The sequence below is a fragment of the Diorhabda carinulata genome, chromosome X (assembly GCF_026250575.1).
Source record: "Diorhabda carinulata isolate Delta chromosome X, icDioCari1.1, whole genome shotgun sequence".
Taxonomy (NCBI): domain Eukaryota; kingdom Metazoa; phylum Arthropoda; class Insecta; order Coleoptera; family Chrysomelidae; genus Diorhabda; species Diorhabda carinulata.
The window spans coordinates 34,940,033-34,960,505 of NC_079472.1; the positions used below are offsets into that span (position 1 = coordinate 34,940,033).

The window sequence follows — 20,473 nt, forward strand, 5'->3', positions numbered from 1 at the left end:
TGTAATTAATGGCAACCAGTAAACTATGTTGAACCAGTTCTATATTCAATAAGGTGTTTATGAAATAGTTAGATTAGATTAGATCACCGCAAGCTCCAGACTTTGATAGTAAGTGTCATAATAATTGGTTGAGTGACTTTTTTCCGTATTGATAGTGTAGCATAAGTTTAAAACATTCTTCAGAAAAAAACAGGACTTTTTGTAAAAACGAAGTGCAAATTTGTAGTTGATCGCATAAGACAAGTTAATAACATTGTTAAGAAAATGGTAGATGAAATGAGATTTTACCTTTCTGGTCTGGAGTTGATGATGACCGTCATCAACCTAAACTTGGTTTAGAAAACATAATATAAGAAAATTATATTCAAGAGTGCTCAATTTTATTAGTGGTATGACTATTATAAGATTTTGAACTAGAACTACCAGATGTGTCAGTTGCCATACAGATAAAGACCGCTCCAATACCAGCAGTGTTGTTACAAGGAGTCTTCACTTTTGAGAAATTAAGTTGCATTACCTGTATAGTACTGTTTATATCACCACTACAACAACACTCACAATTACACTGTCTGACGCGCGTTTCGATAATCAAGTTATCGTCTCCAGAGACTGAAGGTAAATTGAGATTACCTTCTTCAGAGTTTTGGTGTATTGGTGGTATAAACATTGTATTTTGTTAACAGGTATCAGTGTAAACTAATTTTTAACAGTTTTTTGATGAAAATTTTAGAGTTTTGTGAGGCAGTTATGTGTTAGGCCCAAATCAAGACATTTTATACTATAGGTTAGTTCTTTTTTCATAAAAATCTTTTTCTTGCTGACAATTCTAAAATTAAATTTTCGGTATAATCCATTAAGCTATTTTCGGGGCTCTAGAAACGATTTATTAGTTAAAGCTGTTACTTTTCAACTACGAGTATATATTTATTCCAATGTAATGATGGATATGAACGTGTGATACGTGCATATTTAATAAAAAATTTTATAATTATCTAAAAATCATCCACAATCCCCTATTGATTTGGGGTTTTGGGGCGTGTTAGAGGGATGTAATTACAACACTATTTATACAACATCTTTTCGTGCTCTTTTAACACATCTCCGCCACACCCCTTTACCTAATTTTCACTCCATTTTACCATAAAAAAATAGTTATTGAATTTTCAATTTTTCCATACGAATTTTCCTATGATAAAATAATAATTACTTATGGTTACGTCAATTAACAATTATAATTGTTCATAATTCCACTAAATTAATTTCATATATTTTTCACATACTATTTTCACTATTTAGCTGTATTCTTTGTTTATATATTTTCAAATAAAATTTATAATTTGTTAACACACGTAATTCCAAAAACGTTAAATTTTTTAGTCTTTAATCCTCTCTATTTTTTTAACAAGGGAAGACCGACGGCTGGAATAATTTTTTTGTGTTCAGTACACTTTTATTTAATACATCCCACAATCCCAAGTCGATAGGGGGTGGAGGATGATTTTTAGATAATCATCAAAATTTTTTGATCTATCAAGCTTGTGAATCTATTAATAGTTTTTTTATTATTAAAGTCTATAATAAATATTGAAAATAAAATAGACAGAAGCTGCTCTTTATCAAGAGAAAACATATCACCCAAAAGGTATTCATACAAAATTTCAAAACAATGTTGCCAGTACTTCAAGTAACATCAAATATTTATATAAAAAAAGTTCTTTCTTATTACGTTCATTCAAAATTATCATATAAAAAATCCACTCGAAAAAGGACAGTATAAGAAAGGTTTACCAAACAAATTTGCCGTGTTATTTTGTACTTTCGACTACTTCGAATATATGCCTTTTTTCCTCATTTAAAATTTTTTTTTTATATAAAGAGTTTTTTATATGGTAAAATAGATTTATTAAAACGTTGAGTGGTTAACAGAACTGTAAGAATTTGAGAGATAATTTGCAGTTTTACGAATTTACTACAAATGTAATCCACTACAGATACCCGTTTGCTCTAAAATTGAGGTCAGGAGAAAATCTAATTGGCCCAAATTTCTTTTCGCACAGAGAAAATCCCTTATTTATAAACCCTAATGGGTACAGCGACATCCGAAGCAAATCTTTCAGGACAGGATTAAGCATATCAACTGAAGGGAAACCGTTTTATAAATAAAAATCATCCTGAAATAGAATAGAAAATTACTCAATTTCAAACGGTAGTAGTAACAAACATTTTGTGTTTTATATTCATAACTCTATTAAAAATAAACGAATTCGTCAAAAGAGAGAAATTTACCGCTTGTATTACTTCATATTAGTGATTTTGTGAAAAATAAAAATGATTGACATCTTGATTCAATTTCCAATTGTTCCATTATTGATTCCGAAATAAAAATAGCTTTACGGTTCAATATACTGCGAACTTGCTAGTTACCTAGTTACATATGAATGTTCTCGGTAAAAAGCTTTATCATGAAGTATATATATGTCAGATATAATATTCACGTGAACAAATGATTTGAGTAGAAAAATTATGTCGATAGGAAACAAAAATTTCATTCCTAGCTAATCTATGACTTCCATATTTTTATTACATTCTACCGTTTTGAAAAATTATGGGGAATTAATTTTGAAACTAATCATATTGAGTTAACCAACAGCTAAATTTTTAATGGAAGAATTAACAAAACTAACTTCCTCGGAACAATTCACTTTCATATCTTCCTCTTTTATTATACTTAAGATCTCTTAGATGTCGAATTGGAAATCCTTGGTTTTTGCTTACACTAATTTTTTCTAATCCTCTTTCTAATCCTAGTAAATATTTTCATTTCCCTTAAATTGATCTCATACCCATTATGAAATATTGTCTCCTTGCTTTTAGCTACTTTCGAGTTCATTCCTCATTACTTCATTCTCATTATATGTATAATTCCAATTAACTGTCTTAACTTTTATTGATATTTCTTCTGCCAATTTCGTTGTGTATTTGTTTCTCATTCTGTTCATTTTGATTTTCTACAAGGAGCTCAAACTGTCTTTTGTTTTATTTCTAGCTTCATTGGAAATTCTTCTGAATCCTTTAATTCTATCTTCTATCTTTTATCTTACTATTTGTATGTTAATTTTAATAGTATTCATGGTACTTTCATTTCTTTTAAACATTTCCATATTTCCCTTCAATATATGGTACCAAGAGCCGCTTTCGTATCTATGTATCTTAGATATAATTATTCTCTTTGTATTTTTGAGTTTCTGTCAGTTTTCTAATTATATGTGAGTTATCGCTTGTTTGTTTGCTTAGAAGAAAACTGTTTGTTCTTCTTCTAGCTTATATTTTGGATATTTTCTTGTGTCTAGAACTAGATTTGAAATGGAGTTTGGATCAAAACTATCAATTTTTGTCTATATATGAGTATTTTTCTTACTATTTCGGTATCTTTCGTATTTATTTTTAGTATCACCATCATTTGTTCTTTTTCCGTATTAATACTTCCGATAATTTCCTATGTAGTTGCTTCCTTTACGCAAGAATTAATAGTATTTATTTCAATAATATAAGAAACAGAATAAAAATGATTATAATTAAAAAATTCACGTCTATCTCTGTATATAACGTTCTCAAGTAACCAAGACGTTATAAAACTAAATTAAATGTGAATCTCTCTCAATAAAAATATTTATACACAGGGAAAGTTTATCTTAGATACAAAAAATTTTCTGTAGCATTTGAGATCAATTTTTCGATTAAACTGCATTGTGACAGTTATCTGCTTTTTTTCTGGTATATTTTCAATCCCGATTTTTGTTTAAGTAAAAGTATTGGTGTTGAGTATTCCATTAATGCTCAATGTTCCATAAACTATAGAAATTTTTCTGTTTTAGTTCTAATATTAATGTGTTAATTCCTTTTTGGATCGAAGAAACATCTTCACTAACTACAGAGTACGGTTATTTTTAATGGCATTATATAGAATAGCAACATATCTATTTTCATATTGAATAAATATCAAATCTCCCTGGTATATAAAATTGTTTAAAGTGCCGTCACTAATACCGTTTAATCGTGATGTATGATGTAATTAACATATCTCTCCAATACCTGCCACTTAAACGGCCTATTCTTCACGTGGTATTCTCTAATTCAATTATTGGAATATACGCCATAAATTAGTCACAAACAAGGCATAAAAACGTAATCACGTTTTTTTTTTAAATTTATTAGCATGGAAGCTATCTCCAATTACGTACGCAATCAAACATTCATGGTTTATGGTAATTTAAGCTCGAAAATATCTACTTTGGAGCTTGAATTAGTTCGAATTCGATATTGTTTGCCGTTGTAAAAATTTTTTTCACCTATATTCCAAGGATTAGTTACTTGAACCAGTATTATTTCATCCGTGACATTTAATATTGATATGTTTGCAGCTTGTCCAACCATTTTATCTATTGATGAGGTGAGGAAAAATATGTAATTTGATAAGACAAGGTATTTTCCACCACTTCTTCCAAATTCATTTTCATTTAGCAAAAAGAATCGATGCAAAAATAGAATAATAAAAGAATACTAAGAGCGTAGAAAAGACGTTGGAATTTGACTTCAATTCAAAAAACCAATGTAACTGGAATGCTTCTGAAGATAATGGTGCTACTTTAATATAGTGAATCATCCACATGATTCCTATTCAATAAACATTCAAGTTTTGACAACATACTTGTTTTTTTTTCTGTGCTCCAATTTGAAAGATGTCAGTCACGAGCATTCAGAGCAATTTCATGCTAATTTCTTGAGTGTGTAAGAATAAAGGAAAAATAGCAGTACTCTTTGGTAGATTAAAACTTAGTTTGGCTACAATTTTTTATGGAAATTACTACCATTTATTCCAATTTTGTCCAAGTAAATAAATACTGTTGATGGAAAAGTTAAGAAAATCTTCGTTATCAAGATTTGTTCAATTTTAAAGCAAAAATATATCTGTTCCGCAACGTTTTGTCGTTTTGTGAACATACGGAAAAAAGTATATGGTTGATCAAATTAGAAAACCAAGTATAGTTAGAATTTTATTTCTATTTGGGTTTAAATCCAAAAAGCCCCTATTATAGGGATACTTGAATGGAAATGATGGAAAGAAAGTCGAAGATCAAGATAAAACAAAAACTTCACCAAGAATCGTCAAGAACATTGTATTCGACATATAACATTAAATTACGTAAAGCGTGAGGAAGTGAATAATTTGCACCACAATCTAAAAAAGATCTAAGTACTGGAAGAATTATATAAAAATAATAAAAAAACCCAAGGAACAAGATTGAACAATTAAACTTTTGTTAAGAATCCTAAAGATCATTATATCGTTCATAATCAACAGGTATAACAACTAATAATGTAATAATTGTAGAAATATTTGCTAGTAAGAGTAGGTTAGGTTAGGTTCGGTTCAAAACGATCAATAGAGAGCCAAGGAACGTGGTTTAACAAAAGAATTTTGATTGAATTATCAAGATCATTGTTATTGTCATAAACGAATAATAGAAAAATTGGGGAAATCTTTATCAGTAAAATATATTTCTGTTTCCAACATAAACAACAAATAGTTTTAAAAGATTGATTGAATTAAGAAACACTATATTTAGCATTAGAATTTTATTCCTTATTGTGTTTAGGTCTCAGAAGAGCTTCAAGTATTGAGAGAATAGGTTAAAATGATAAAAAGAGATTTAATGAACAAGACTGAATGAAAAAACTTCCAAGAGTTATTAAGATCATTATATTTGTCATAATCAAGGGATATAACAATTAATGAAGCAAAAATTGTAGAGATCTTCGCCTGTAAGATTTATTTTCGACGACGATTTAGAAGATTTTGTCATCTTATGGAAAGAAAACCAATTCCAGTTATGACATAATTTGATGCTGCAAACGTCTCGGCATCGACAAAAGGATCCAAGGTCGTTAATTACTTCCCCTAGGTACTCTGAACTGGTGATGCAAATTGGACAATGTTCTTTCCATCATATACCGCAGATGTTCATTGAGATTTGAGTCTTATAACCAGGGTGGTCACGCCAAATATCAACAACAGATTTTTGGGAGCACTGCGTGCGTTATCTTGTTGAACAACGACTTGTGGACGCTCAATTAAGTGGAGAGAAAAACGATCGAAGATACGCCTCCTTTTACCCTTCTTCGTATTCCTGAGTATAGTTAAAGAAGAACACAAATTTGAGATAAAAAGCAACGTTTTGTTAGAACACAATTGTACCTCTGGCAAAAGTTTTAAAATGATTATAATTGAGCTTGAGACTTGAAATATTGGATATAAAACATTATTAATGGTATCATTGACTTAGTATGGTCAAGATGTTGCCAAGAAATTAAGGTCAAGGCCCTTCTGAGTATTAGAAATTATGGGCGTAGTTTGAATCGTATGGCAACTCGACTATTATTGTTTCACATCGTTTCTAATGAGAACATTAAGTATCCTTATTAGGAAACATGATATTTATGAGGAACTTGATTTCTAGATAAAATTTATTACGAGAAATAGTATTGTGTTTTTACATGTTAAATGGAGAAAATAATTGATATTGCATTATTTTTAAAACGACAAATAGTTGCGATTTCAAAAAAAAAAACCATATCTTGAGGATTTGAACACATTTTTACTTCATTTATTATTACTGATTTCAAATGGACTTCGATAACTTCGTTCATTTTGGAACTTTTTGTCTTAGACTTAAGAAATCGACTTATTGCCATGAAAAATTCATTAGAAACAACAAAATATGAGAATCAAAATTATGTATCATGTTATTGCAATTTATTATTGGCACTTTTATCAACAAATATGTTTCATTCTACCAAACTTTTATTACACTAATAACTTTTTTAGTCAAAATTCTGTCACAAGCAACATGGTGTCTGAACTCAACATGTTTCAGTTATTAGTGGGGCGCATTTAATATTCTGTGATTTATGTTCTTGCGCATAGTAAAATTCCCTTTACTTGCAATTTAGAAATATAGCTGGCAAGGGACTTACAAGATGAGTAATTTCCCTGAAGAAGTTGTTTCAATTCCATCAGAGCCTATGTTGAAAATTTGGCAAAACATAACTTGCGACAAGTTATTTCAATTTCTGAAGGAAAAAAATTCGGCGGTAAGAAAAGATAACGATAAGAGAAACAAGCCTCAATTTTCCTGAGTGTGTCAACACTACACCATCCCAGGCCTATAAATAGCATTTTATTTTGCTTTACCCAAAATTGTATTTTAGTGTCAAATATAACTTAAAACATGCACATTGACAATGAAGTAGATGAAGATTTCACAATATTGTGAAACCCTGCTTTACAATGTTACTTCTTTTTGCAACACCTTTATGATGTTTCCCCACTTTTCGAGTTTATGAAATTTTCGTGAAAAAACTTTCAATAACTAAAATTAACACTTTTTTCACTGATTCGCTTAGCTCAAAGTAAGAAACAAAATGACAAGAAACTGTTTAGGTACTGAACATACCCAATAAGAAGGAAAATGTGAATGTTTTCGACAAAACAAATTTACTTCTGCCACTTACCAATAGTGGCGCCAGTGAAATAAAAAATGTCATTACTGTCAATGTCAATTGTCAAGATAAATATTTTTCCAATTTCACTAAAGCTTTCCTGATATGTGATGATATTAATGGAAAGAATTTTGTAAAATTCTATGCTCAACATCAAATTATTGCTTGTGTGAAAATCATTATCTGGAAAGTGCTTTTACAAATTTCGATAGAAAACACTTGATGTATGAAGCTATCCCATCTATTCCTTCTTCTTATCGTTGTAATCGTTGTCTAGTTCCATTCATGAAGATCAAAGTTACGGCAAAGTTCATGAGTGTGTAGTAAACAAAGAACATTCATATGCTGTAAATACATATATAGTAGATACTGATATGATCGTCAAAGAGCGTCAAGTTTTAAACCTCAAAATTCCATGTTACAGAGGAAATCGTTTTGACAAACAAAAATCGGGTTTTTTACTGTAGCTGGAAATAGGAAGAACAATTTTTTAACATGTAGGAAATGGTAATTATTCACGTTCACAGTTTGAAGAATAACAAAGAGCAAAAACATTGAAAAAAAGTGTGAAATTGGAAAATTTCACTGTATAGAAGAAAGTTTAAATAGTGTAACGAAAGAAGTCATTAATTACAGTTGAGAAATATATATAGATAAGGGATAGCAAAACGATGGACTAGACAATATAAAACTTTTGCTCTTTCTATGTACAAAAGAAATCTCTAAAACCTTGGTTCAGCTGAAAATGTATGTAAATATTATTTTGTAAATAAACGTTGTCCAGTTCTAAGATGTTTATTATTGTGAATTCAGGAAACCTCGAAATCGGCACTTGATGGAAATATTGTAAATTCAAATGAACCGCGAAAACGTAGTTCTGCCACGTACCATCGAGAGCACTGGCATTGAAAACCTGCCATGTTTTTCCAACTGAATAACAACTAAGGTTGCATTTTTCCTTGGGGTATTTTCTATTTAGGTACTCAAGAAAAAACCAGCAACGAATGTGTCATTAATAGCGACCCCTTTCTAAATATAGATAAAGGGATTATCTTGACAACAAATTGACATCCATCCGATAGGGCTTAGTATTATCGAATCTATGCAATTACTGATTGATTATCTACTAATTCTTAATATATAAATAAAAAACTCAACATTTTGAATTAATTAGAAAACTTTTATAATTTGTACATTTCGCGAATAAATATTTTATGAGCTCACTAAATTGAATCAATCAAATCACTATATGAAAATGTTATTAAAACGTAACGAACATCTGAAATAATATTTGTACTTCATCTTATTTCAGTTATTACCACAATATTTCACGTTAATTTTGGAGTAACGCCAGATTACATTAAGCGACAAAATATAATCTGAAATACCCAATTCCTATTTTTGAGAATTTACATCCCATCGTTTATCATCTTCGGGTCAAAATAAATAAAACGAACAAGATCGACATGTCTCAAAATAATACCCAGATAAATACTGACGGGATTATTTTTATAATTATGTACTATTAAAATAAAAAATTTCAAGATTAGTAGCACTTGAAATACTTCATTTCGAAAGTTATTTTGATTGAAAAGATTGGCCACTATTTGTTGATTGTTGTTAAATAATTAGACAACTTATTGGTTGTTGAATGATATCATTATGTGATTAAGGATAACGGTTGAGGAAGGATTGTTATATATTTTTTTTGAATTCCGAAATCGATAAATTCCATTCGTTGATCAAAAGCAGCGACATTACTGAAAGGATGTAGTTACAGTTGGTGAAGCTTTCCGTTATTTAATTATACCGGGTTTTTCACTATAAAATAAACCATTTTCTTGTCAAGTAAGATAAATAAAGAGTGTCATATAAAACCAACTTTGAAATATTTTTTGGTAGTTATTTTTTTTAATCACGAATAAACTCTAGGTTTAAGTTAAAGTGAAAACCCGATTAAATGAATTCTAGATTATAATTGTTGTGAGTATATGAAAAAATCCGCAAATATCCCAAATTTATTACAGCACAAGACATGATCGGTCAGCGGTTCCGCGCCAAAATTTGTATTCTATGAAACCGCTCGTCGTAATGTTTTAGTTATCTCCAAGCAATGAACATTTTAGTATAGTGCCGTGGATAGTGATGAAGTTCAAACCCCAGAAAATATTATAAAAACCTAAACTCACTAATAAAAACATAAAAAGAACAGAGCGGTCACGGATGCAATGTCTCCTAAAATATTATTAGAAATTATAAAGTCCAAAGAAAAAGGTTTCTCATGAGACTCATTGGTATTCTACACTGATGTTTCGAAAATGGAATATGGACAAGTGGCATTTATAGCCTAATAACTAGGCTTACTATACCAATGGGCTCAGAAGCTTTAGGTAGTAACATACAGTATTCGTACATGCGCAGCCCATTACTTGACTTTTATACCATTGAAGTGAATATACGCGACATCTAAATTCACTGGGGATAAAAACAAAACTACTTCGATGTTGGTAGAGGCCACATTGCATTGGATAAACTGATCACCTTGCTAAGTGGCTTTTGGGAAAACAACCGTTTATAGGTTCCACAAAAAGTCATGATTATAAAAAGAAATTAGGAACATGGAGTAAGATGCTAAGTTAGAAACCATAGACTAGATTTCTTTATTGACCTACTAGCTAGACCTAAAAAGTCCTATCACTAAAACAAGGACGAGATAAGGATATTTACTTGGATGTTTACTGGAACCTGTTGAATCTGAAGAACATCGAAGAAACTCTCGACAGATTTTATCGTTTCTCCAATGAAACTAAGGAAGCTGTCTAGCAACTACTCCCTGTTTCTATTAACAAAAGCTACGGTATTTACCTTTACGATTTTTAAACCAGAGAAGTTAAGCCTTCAGAAAAGTGGCTCAATGGTAAAATCGATGCCATCTGACCAATAGGATCAAGTATTAGCGAAGATGGTCTTTACCACCCAGCAAACTGGATAATATATGGTTAAATGGTTACACACAAGGGGAGCGGATTTTATTTAAACCCGTGAAGTAGATGAGTAAGCTTTTGTTGGAAAATAACAAACCATCAGAAAGGTTTTATTGTCTTTTTTACATCCAATCAGAACAAAAGAAAACAAAGACATCAATTATGCTGATGTATATAGTTGAAAATAATATTCTACGGCTTCCCAACAAGAGATTGACATAATGAAATGGATATCTTTTTTATTACAAAAATTTGTTTACTCAGTTCAAACCTTCGTATTATCTAATGCAGAATGTGCACACGGGGTTTGCATTTCTCTTTCTTCAATATTTTCTAGTAGTTTTTACCACATTCTTCTTGATGAGGTTACAATAAACTATACAATAAAATTTTTTTTGTTGAAGTACCGAACGGCCTATATTCTAACGCTAAGTAAAAGTAGTATGAGAATCCGAGATTCAATTCTCATTTAAAATAACGTTTCCGTCGCATTTCATTAAAATGACTCGATTCTAAAATTACTGAAAAGTACTGCACAATCTACATAGTAACTTTTAAAAGCTCGAATAAATTAAAAGCCATGCACCATTAGCTTCGCAGTTAGTCAGTATGCATAGTGTACATAACGTGCAGCATGCTACCAATCGCCTTTTGTGAGCCGATCTGTTCACGAAATACTAAAGAAAATCTACTGTTCTAGGCCAGTACTTTTTCACCCTAGGAAATCGAGAATAAGTATATAAAAGAGTTCAAACGTTGTAAATAAGAGGCAAAATAACGAGATAGATATTGGAGGGGAAAATAAAATAAAAATAGTAATTCTTTAATGAACAATCCGAAATAACAGAAGTGGATGGTCTGAATATATTGTATTAGAGTAAGCGGGTAAAAAATTTGCTTGAGAGATACAAGAGGATATGAAATATATGATAAGTTGATGAGGAAACTAAATGAAACAGCATCATAAGATTTCTGAAACAGTAAATATAAGATGTGATATACTTGGTTGGCAATGGCGACATGATTAAGATAAATTAGTAACTCAAGCTGGATACTGATAGACAAAAAAATTGATCAAATCTTTGGAGGTAGTGTAGCCAGACAAGAAAAAAAAATATTAGTTTTACTATGTAAAACAAGAAATCTTCTTCTTTCAGTGCCTGCTTCATTCTAAAGAAGGTTGGCAATCCTCCTTTGGAATTCCTGCCGATCTTTAGACATGCGTATTAGATTTACGGCATCACGTACATGGAACAAATCTCGAAGGTTTTTCAACCATGAAAATCTTTTTCTACTCAGGTCACACCTGCGTTCTATCTTCCCTTTCATGATCAGCTGTAACAAGGCATATTTTTGTTTTCTAAAAATGTGGCCAAAGTAGAAAGCTTTCCTTCTCTTTACAATGGTTAATAGTTCTCGTTCTCTGTTCATTCGTCTTAGTACGTCGCCGTTGGTCACCCGATCCGTCCATGGTATTTCAAGGATCCGTCAAAACATAGCATTGTGTTATTCTCCAGCGTGTTCTCAGGTTAAGGTCATTACTTGTTAGAAGCGACTTGCTTCTGGCTATCTCTATTCTTGTCTTATTTTTTTATAATTTAGCAAACAAGAAATAATAGATGTAAAAAGAAATCACAAACATCTTAGAAGATCTGGAAAGATAAAGAGAGTAGATGGGACAAATGCAAGAAAAAGCATCACAACATTTATGAAACAGGATACACCTGGTTGATCCATAAGTTTTTCCTTTGGATCAGATATACAAGACAACAAAGGCGAAATAGGTAACTTAAACTAGATACTGAAAGAGAAAAAAAAATTAGACAAATCTTTGGAGGTAGCATAGCCAAACAAATAAAAAAATATCAGTTCTACTATGTGAAACCAGAAATAACAGATGTAAAAAGAAATCACAAATGTTGAGTGATCTGGAAAGATTGGATTTGAGTAAGTGAGTAAAATATGACTGACGAAACAAGAGGTCATAAAATATAAAGAGAGTAGATGGGAAAAATGCAAGAAAACGCATTCCAAGATATGTGAAACAGGATACAACTGGTTGTTCCATAAGTTTTTTCTTTGCATCGGAAATACAGGATGCCAAAAGCGAAATGTTTAGAATAAATTGATGATAAATATGGATGCCGAGAAAACAAAAAATAGACAAATATTATAGCTAAAAAAAAAAGTATAAGTTCTATAATGCAAAACTTAAAATACCAGACCTAAAAAGATATCACAATAGTAGGGTGATCTGAAAAGATGGCATTTGAGTAAGTGTGTTAAAAATATAAGTGACAAAACAAGAGAATATAAAATAGAAGAGTTGATGAGAAAAGTATGACAAGATTTGTGAAACAGTCAATATAGTAAAGAAAACAATTGTTGGTTCAATAAATTTTCGCTTTGGATCAGAAATAAGAAGATAAAGTTAACTCAATCTAGGTACTGAAAGGGAGTCAAAAATCTGTGGACGTAGTATAGTCAGACAGTCAAACAATATTAGTTCTACAATGTAAAATCAAATATAACAGACGTAAAAAAAGATCACAATAGTTAAGTGATCTGAAAAGATTGGATTTGAATAAGTACGTCAAAAATATGCGTGACAGAAACAAGAGAAATATGAAATTTAGAGGAGAGTCTTTAAGAAAAATGAAGGGAATAGTATCCGAAAATTGGTGAAATAGTAGATATATAACTGGTTGTTCAAAAAGTTTTGCCTTTCGAATAATGCGAATTTGTTACCTTGTTGAAGGTACGAACAGGTGTAATTGATATTTTTGATTTAAACTCAATATCTTTTTCATAGTATAGAAACCTATAATCTTTTCCAAATTACGGAAAGCTGCTTTTCGTTCATTTTCATGAAGTAATTTTTGTATAAAATGAATATATTAATAAGCGATTCAAATCATGATATCTAGAACATATTATAAACGAATACGATGAGTTTTCTTCCAGAATTAACTAGTTTTCCGTTTACATACTATAAATTTAAAAAAAATTATATGTGTTTGAAAGAATACTGGCCTGGAAAACAAAGTTGTAGCGGTAACTAATCTATTCTGTAGTCCGGTAGGTTAGGGATTGAGAAAGAGAAGACTTTGTATAGAATGAACAAGAACATTTTATTAGATTTATTTATACAGGCCATCGAAAAGAATCTTAACAATCGTCTGTTGAGGAGTGAGTGTAAACTACCATTTAGGACCGGCTTGGATAAAATGTAATAAACACGATTATCAGAAATGAAATAACTGTAATTTTATCAATTTCGTGAGTTGAATTAGGTAAAAAAAACACAGTGAGACCAAAAATTAGATCCAAAATACGTAGAACCAAAAGAGGTCGAAGAAAATACATATAGGGCGTATAATTATTAAATTCATTGAAACACCACAACCATTACCACTTCAGATAAGTTATTTTGAGAATAAAGCTACATTTTCTCAAATAGGAGTTTCTGTAATAGGATTAAATGTAAGTATATGAAATTTTCTAGAAGATTATTCATTAAAACAAGATTGTTTTATCAATATAGACCATTGATATAAGAGCAAGTGATGTTGGTAATTAAATGAAGGTAAAATGACTTTGTATCTTAATGTGAGTCTGACTTTGTATGTAAGTATAAAGTGGAAGAGAAAGAAGCTGATATTGGTAATAAAGGCAAAAAATTCGTAATGTGTATTGTAACCAGAAATTAGATATAAAAGGAGGAGAAAAGCTAAAAGTGGAGATATAAAGATTTTGCGATAACCCTAAAAGTTTTAATTTCTAATTTTATATTATAACTACTTGAATAATGAAGCATAAAGAAGAAATCGATTACAAAAGCAAAAGGGTAATAATATTCATCCTCAGTATGAGAAGAGGTACAATTAACAAAAAATTAGATGAATATAGATCATAATAATAAAACACAATACAATTCATTCACAAGGATTATTACCACAAAGAAAATTAAAGAAGAAAAATAAAATACTCTAGATGAGTTATAAATTTATCCACAAGATAAAAAATGAAAAATAAAATAATAAGAGACTGGCTAAGTATTAAAAGTGTTGCAAAATATATTATAAAAATATATATATACGAAAGAGATAAGATGAAAGAAAAAATAAAATAAATCGAAAAATAAATGGAGCTAAACAATGAGGAAAGTTTATAACTTTGATTGGAAATAAAGGCTGTCGAAGTTTTTTTTACAATAGTGGATAAGATGGCAATGGCAATGCTAAATAACAAGGAAATCAAGTTACAAAGTACTGCATTGGTGTGGTCACATTCAAAGAAGAACATTACAGGATGTGAAAACGAAGATTAGAATGAGGGTCCTTAGGGGGGAGAAGATGGCTCTAAGATGGGAAACATACATTGGATATGTAATATATAGAAACGTGAGAGTAGAGGACTGGAACGTGCTGGAACTGTTGAAGAGAAAGCATCGAATTTCGAATATAAAGCGTGGAAGGCAAAATATTCATTCATTCATACACTTATTTCTGGAATAGATTATATGTTACAAATACAGACAATTAAACTGCTATCAGCTACTTGACTTGGTGATCATAGTAGCAATATCCATAATATCGAATGTGAGCATGCTGTTGCCTTTACAACCAAATGTAGAAGGTATATTATCGAAGGAAAAATCTTGTTCATTCCACAAACGACATTAACAATGGAAGGAAATTAACTTTTTAGTAATAAGCCCGTCCTGATAAAATTCTTCAAGGAGCAGTCTACCAACTTCGTAAGTCTCTTAATGAGACGGGTTAATTTCGAAATAGAACCCTTACTAAATTCCAACTAGACATAACAATTATTGTTATTTTAAAATTCGTACTTTCTTCTTCATTTGTGTAAAATAATGAAATAGGTTGTATTTACTGTTTGGACATCATAAAGAGATTGTTGTTGTTATAATTCCTAACCTTCAGATACTACTAGCTCTAGAATTTATTATGGAAGCAATTGTTTCATAAAACCATAGCTTCATCAATCTACAAAAGCACATCGAATCATTTGAAGTACATAATTTGTTATTTTAGTTAGAAATGCAGCTCACAAACGGATAGTGTTTTATGTACTTACCTGGTAAAAACAGCTGCTACAAACCAAGCTAGTAAACAAATAAGTGATGCACGGGCCTTGGTACATATGTAACCCGCTTTCAACGGTTTGCAAATGGCGTAGTAACGTTCGAAGCTAATGGCTAGAATAGTCAACACCGACGCATGGGCTACAGTCAGTTCTACAAAGGGAACTGCTTTACCTGAAACAAAATTCAAGACTCAATAAAAAAAATCGAAACTTATACTTCACAAAAAAATATTTTATTAAACCCACTATCTCATATCAATGAGATTTGTATATTTTGAAATCACAGGAGCATTAAGTATTTGTATATTGGCGTAATTCTCCTACTCAGTTTCCAGTTCAGTCGAGTTATACTAAATTCAAAATATTTTACGATGTAATAAAGCCCTCTGAGAACTCATCAGTAACTGTTTGATCGAGATAAACAGAGCATAAAAGAAATCTTCATCTGCTTATTACTTAGTGCATTACGGCGAGGTTCGAGAAAAATAAAAAAAGACTCGAAAAACTAATTAATAGCCACTTTAAGATAATGTGACATTTTTACGACGGTTTAAACACCAAATTATGCTGTTCAGCTTCTTATACGCAGTTGATTTGTAGAAGATATTCCGGAATTTCATTTTCTTAAAGTTAATTGTTATTATGGGGAAACACTAATTTTTTTGTGACGAAACTGTTTTCAAAATTGCTTCTTTTATTTTCTTTTTATGATTGGAGCATTATTATGATGAAAAGACGAAATTTTATGTTGGAATTTAATTGACTGAAGTACGTGGAGCTACGATTGAACTAAAATAAACTTTTAGTCTTTAGATTTTCATTTTTTTTATTGAATTAGGCACATAGTTTGGTACATTATGTTATTTATGAAATAATACAAATGATGACCATAACATATCTAGCACATACGCATTCTCTTGTCGAAATTTCCAATTACCGTTTTGCATAATTGTGATTGATTTTTTTAATGCAGATTTTGATTGATGTTATAGATCCTCATTTCTAAAAATCCATTTAGAAGAATGATAAATATACTGTTTAGAATCAACAAAACAACATTCATATTTACATTATTTGATAACGTTTCGATAACTAAGTAATCGACCTCAGAGGTAAACTGATTTCAACTAGTATTAATCTAAAAATCTAATGACGGTAACGGTATATTCTTTGTTGTCATTCCCCAATCATATTATTCGAAAAAACAATTAAGTTTAAACGTGATTTATATGAAATAAAAATTTCTGTTTCTCATGTGTTCGTTATTGACTTATTCCCTCTTCTACCATCTGGTGGATGCCTTCGTAGATTCTTGAGTGAAAAGAAATCATAGATTGCCTACTGTTGGGTAACTGGAAGTTGAGGATAGGCAACCAAAAGTGGGCGAATAAATATGTACGGACATATGGTGTATATAATGATGTGTTCAATCCAAAATTCACATCAAACATAGTAATTTTGGTGATTTACAAAGATATCAAGGTAAAAAGGTGCTTAATCGCCTAGGATTATTTTGCTTGAAAAATTAGTATCTATTTGTTGATGTTCAGTAATCAATTCCGCTACCTATTTTATTTTTGAGTATGTACTATAGAGAGTAACTGTGTTTGACGTCTTCAACTGATCCGTATAAAATTTTCAAACTGGAACTGTCGAACTTTCATTGCTTTCAAGATTGTTCAATAACGAACACATTCTAAACTGTCCAATGACATAAAATCGATCTAATTCCAACTGATTAATTACATTAATCTAATGATAAAGATATGAATGGCATGTACATTTTTGGAAACTAATTTATGATACTCACCTATAGACAATCATGGTTCAACCATTTTACAGTCATTCTTCTGTGCTTCATTTCGTCCATAAGTTACATTCTTTAGGTTTATTAAAATTAATTCGATGTATTTCTACGTATTAACAGAAGGTTTCAGAACAAATTTATAGTGCAATTTTGAGATACCATTTCATTTATTCAACACTTTTGTCTTGATATTAACTGAAATTTAAATTATACTAATTATTTTTGCTTGACGCGTCGCATCATATGCTGGACGGTGTTTTTGTCAATTTCTCAAGCTATTGCTCATTTTCGGCTTTTCAGTACTTATCATACACTCAATATCGCCCAAAACTGCTCCATAGGGCGAGGCTGGGGAACATTCAGTTATTTTGTCTACTATGTAGTTTCCTTATCTTTATAATGATAGTATCTTGCTGAGATTAGAGCACTGGTGTAATCTAAGCAGCTGTATATCTTTTTTCATTGTATTAATAATCACCAAAGTTTGTCCACTATAACTCTTCTTTTCTCGATAACATTTTTATTATAAAAAAATTATTATATGTTAGTTTGATCCTTCACTAGATATTTTCGAAACGATTGTGATCAATTCTGACTTTTCATTAACTAATTTTACCCAAAACGCTATAATTCATCTTTTTTGGATTCTCCTGATTTTTGCAGAAAACAACTTCACGCAATTGTATTTCATCTGAGGAAGTTCAGACAGTTTTCCACATTTATTTAAAAACCCTTGTTAATTGTATATTTTAAGATAAATACTGACCTGGGTCATTATCAAATGAAAGTAATATTATTCTGGATTATGTTTTCGTTGAATACATAGAAGTAACTTGTTTCTACTTTTTCATTTCAAACACAAATTTCCCCAACTGAAAACTGGAGAACGATTTCATGGGAACGACATGCTGCAGACATTTTAATAGCTTTATACGAGTACATATTCACCAGATAATTATTTGATACAGATCTTTTTTATTTATAATATTATAGTAATATAATATAATGAAAAGAATGATATCATAGATGAAATGATGAAACATGACGAAACTTTGTTTTTTCAATTATATTTAAAAAGAATGGTATGTGCTAAAAAGATAAAATATTCAACACATAAATATGTATATGAGCTCATATTATCGACAGAAGAGTGTTGTACGTAGCACGGAAAAATAAAGGCAAACATTTATATCAGATAACATTTTGAAGAATTCGAGATGTAAAAAGAAGCTTAGAAAAAGGTAGATACGCGATTTTACCTATTTAACGAGAAAACAAGTAATAGAAACTGCTAAAAACAGAGAAACGCTAAAAGAGATATATGGTCGAACAAAGGTTGATTATGAGCTAGGAATCATCTTCTTCTTCTACTGCTTTGCACCTACAGTGCGTTGGCGATTAGACATCTATTTATAGCTGCATGAGACAGCTCACAGGTGTTATTTATGCCAGTCCAGTGTTTTATATTGCGTAGCCATGACATTGTTTCCTTCGATATTTCCCCGTATGATCAATTGGGGTATTGTTTATCTTTCTCCTCTAAGAACGTGACCCAAGTATCCAACCTTTTGCAATATGATCAAGATGAACAACTCTCTCTCTCAGTCCCCGTTCTTCTTAGTACATCCTCGTTCCTCACTCTGTCTGTCAATAGTATACGCAACATTCTTCGAAGGGCCCACATTTCAAAGGCTTTTAGTTTATTGATGGACGATATCTTTAATATCTATGTTTCCATGCCGTACAGTAAAATTGATTTGAATTGATTGATTTATGTATAATTTGATAAACATTAAAATGAGGTTATAGTAATTCATAAATAGGCCATTGCAATAATTGTTGATGTTTGCATTAATGTTATTTAATCAATCAAAAATGCCGCATCGATTTGTTCAAAGAAATGTAATTCCTTTGAACTTTGGAGCTGCACAAGTAAAACATTTTTATATTTCGTAATCATTTAAGTGGTTCAAAGTGAACTATATATTTGTGTCTAGAGCTATATGTATTTATAATAATATTTATTAATGATAGTTGAGAGGAAATTTATTATTTGGTGAAAAATAGTTCAGCCGATAGAAGGTCACTATTTCTTATAAGTCACATTCACACGTAAGTATTTATTTTCCGTTAACTGCAAACTAGTTTGCTTTGACATGAAAATGATGCTGATTGAGTTAAGAAAAACGTATTAAAATCTATATTTGAAATATTTTGAAGCTCGCACTAATACATTTGAATTACTAGAATGTATCTTTTGTTATATCGTCTTAAAATGGCAAATAATCTCTCGTAAAAGATTCTATTTTGAGGTTAGGTTCTGAATTGGAATGTCAGCTATTATAATTTTCTTCTTCTTCTTATTCATTTTTAAGATATCATGATCTGTTAGTTTTACAGGTTTCTCTGTATCAGTTGCTGGAAGGTGTAATGTAAATAATAATATACTTCTAAATGGAATAATTCTATAATAATTATTAGTTTCCTTATTTGTGAATTAAATTGAATATTATTCCAAATCTTATATGCTTCTTTTCAAAATTGATTTATCTAGAACTCAAAAAATAAACGTCATAATAGTAAAGATAATAAAAAGGTATGGAACTAAATCAAACAATTTAATTTGCTATACAAAATTACTACAAAAACCCACAAAACTAATGATTCACATTCTTTGAGAACTAGGGTTCTTGAGAAAAACATCAAAGACAAAGTACCAACTAGTCATCAAAGAACTTTATACCGGAACCAGAACAAGAATTAAAACTAAGGTACTTGTGCTCGGCAGGGAGACAGCCTTAGCCCAACCCTATTCAACATCATAATGGATCACATTATCGAGGATGTCAACAAAGTCAATGCAGGGTACAGAATGGGTCACTGCTCCCTAAAGGTATTGTTTTATGCAGACGATGGTATTGCCGTAGTAGAAAACGAAGACGACTTACAACGTCTACTATATAAGATGAAAATTTCTGCCGAAAAATTTAATATGAGCATCTCAGTCAACAAG

At 30.6% G+C, this 20,473-nt stretch overlaps 1 protein-coding gene across 1 annotated transcript in view; it reads right to left on the bottom strand.

Moving 5' to 3' along the window:
- The window catches only part of LOC130900800 (growth hormone secretagogue receptor type 1-like), a 158,634-nt gene that overhangs the window by 38,134 nt on the left and 100,027 nt on the right, over nucleotides 1-20,473 (bottom strand). The window contains exon 3 of the mRNA XM_057811677.1: nucleotides 15,645-15,825. Coding sequence (XP_057667660.1) covers nucleotides 15,645-15,825 — 181 coding nt within the window. The remainder of the gene's footprint in view (nucleotides 1-15,644; nucleotides 15,826-20,473) is intronic.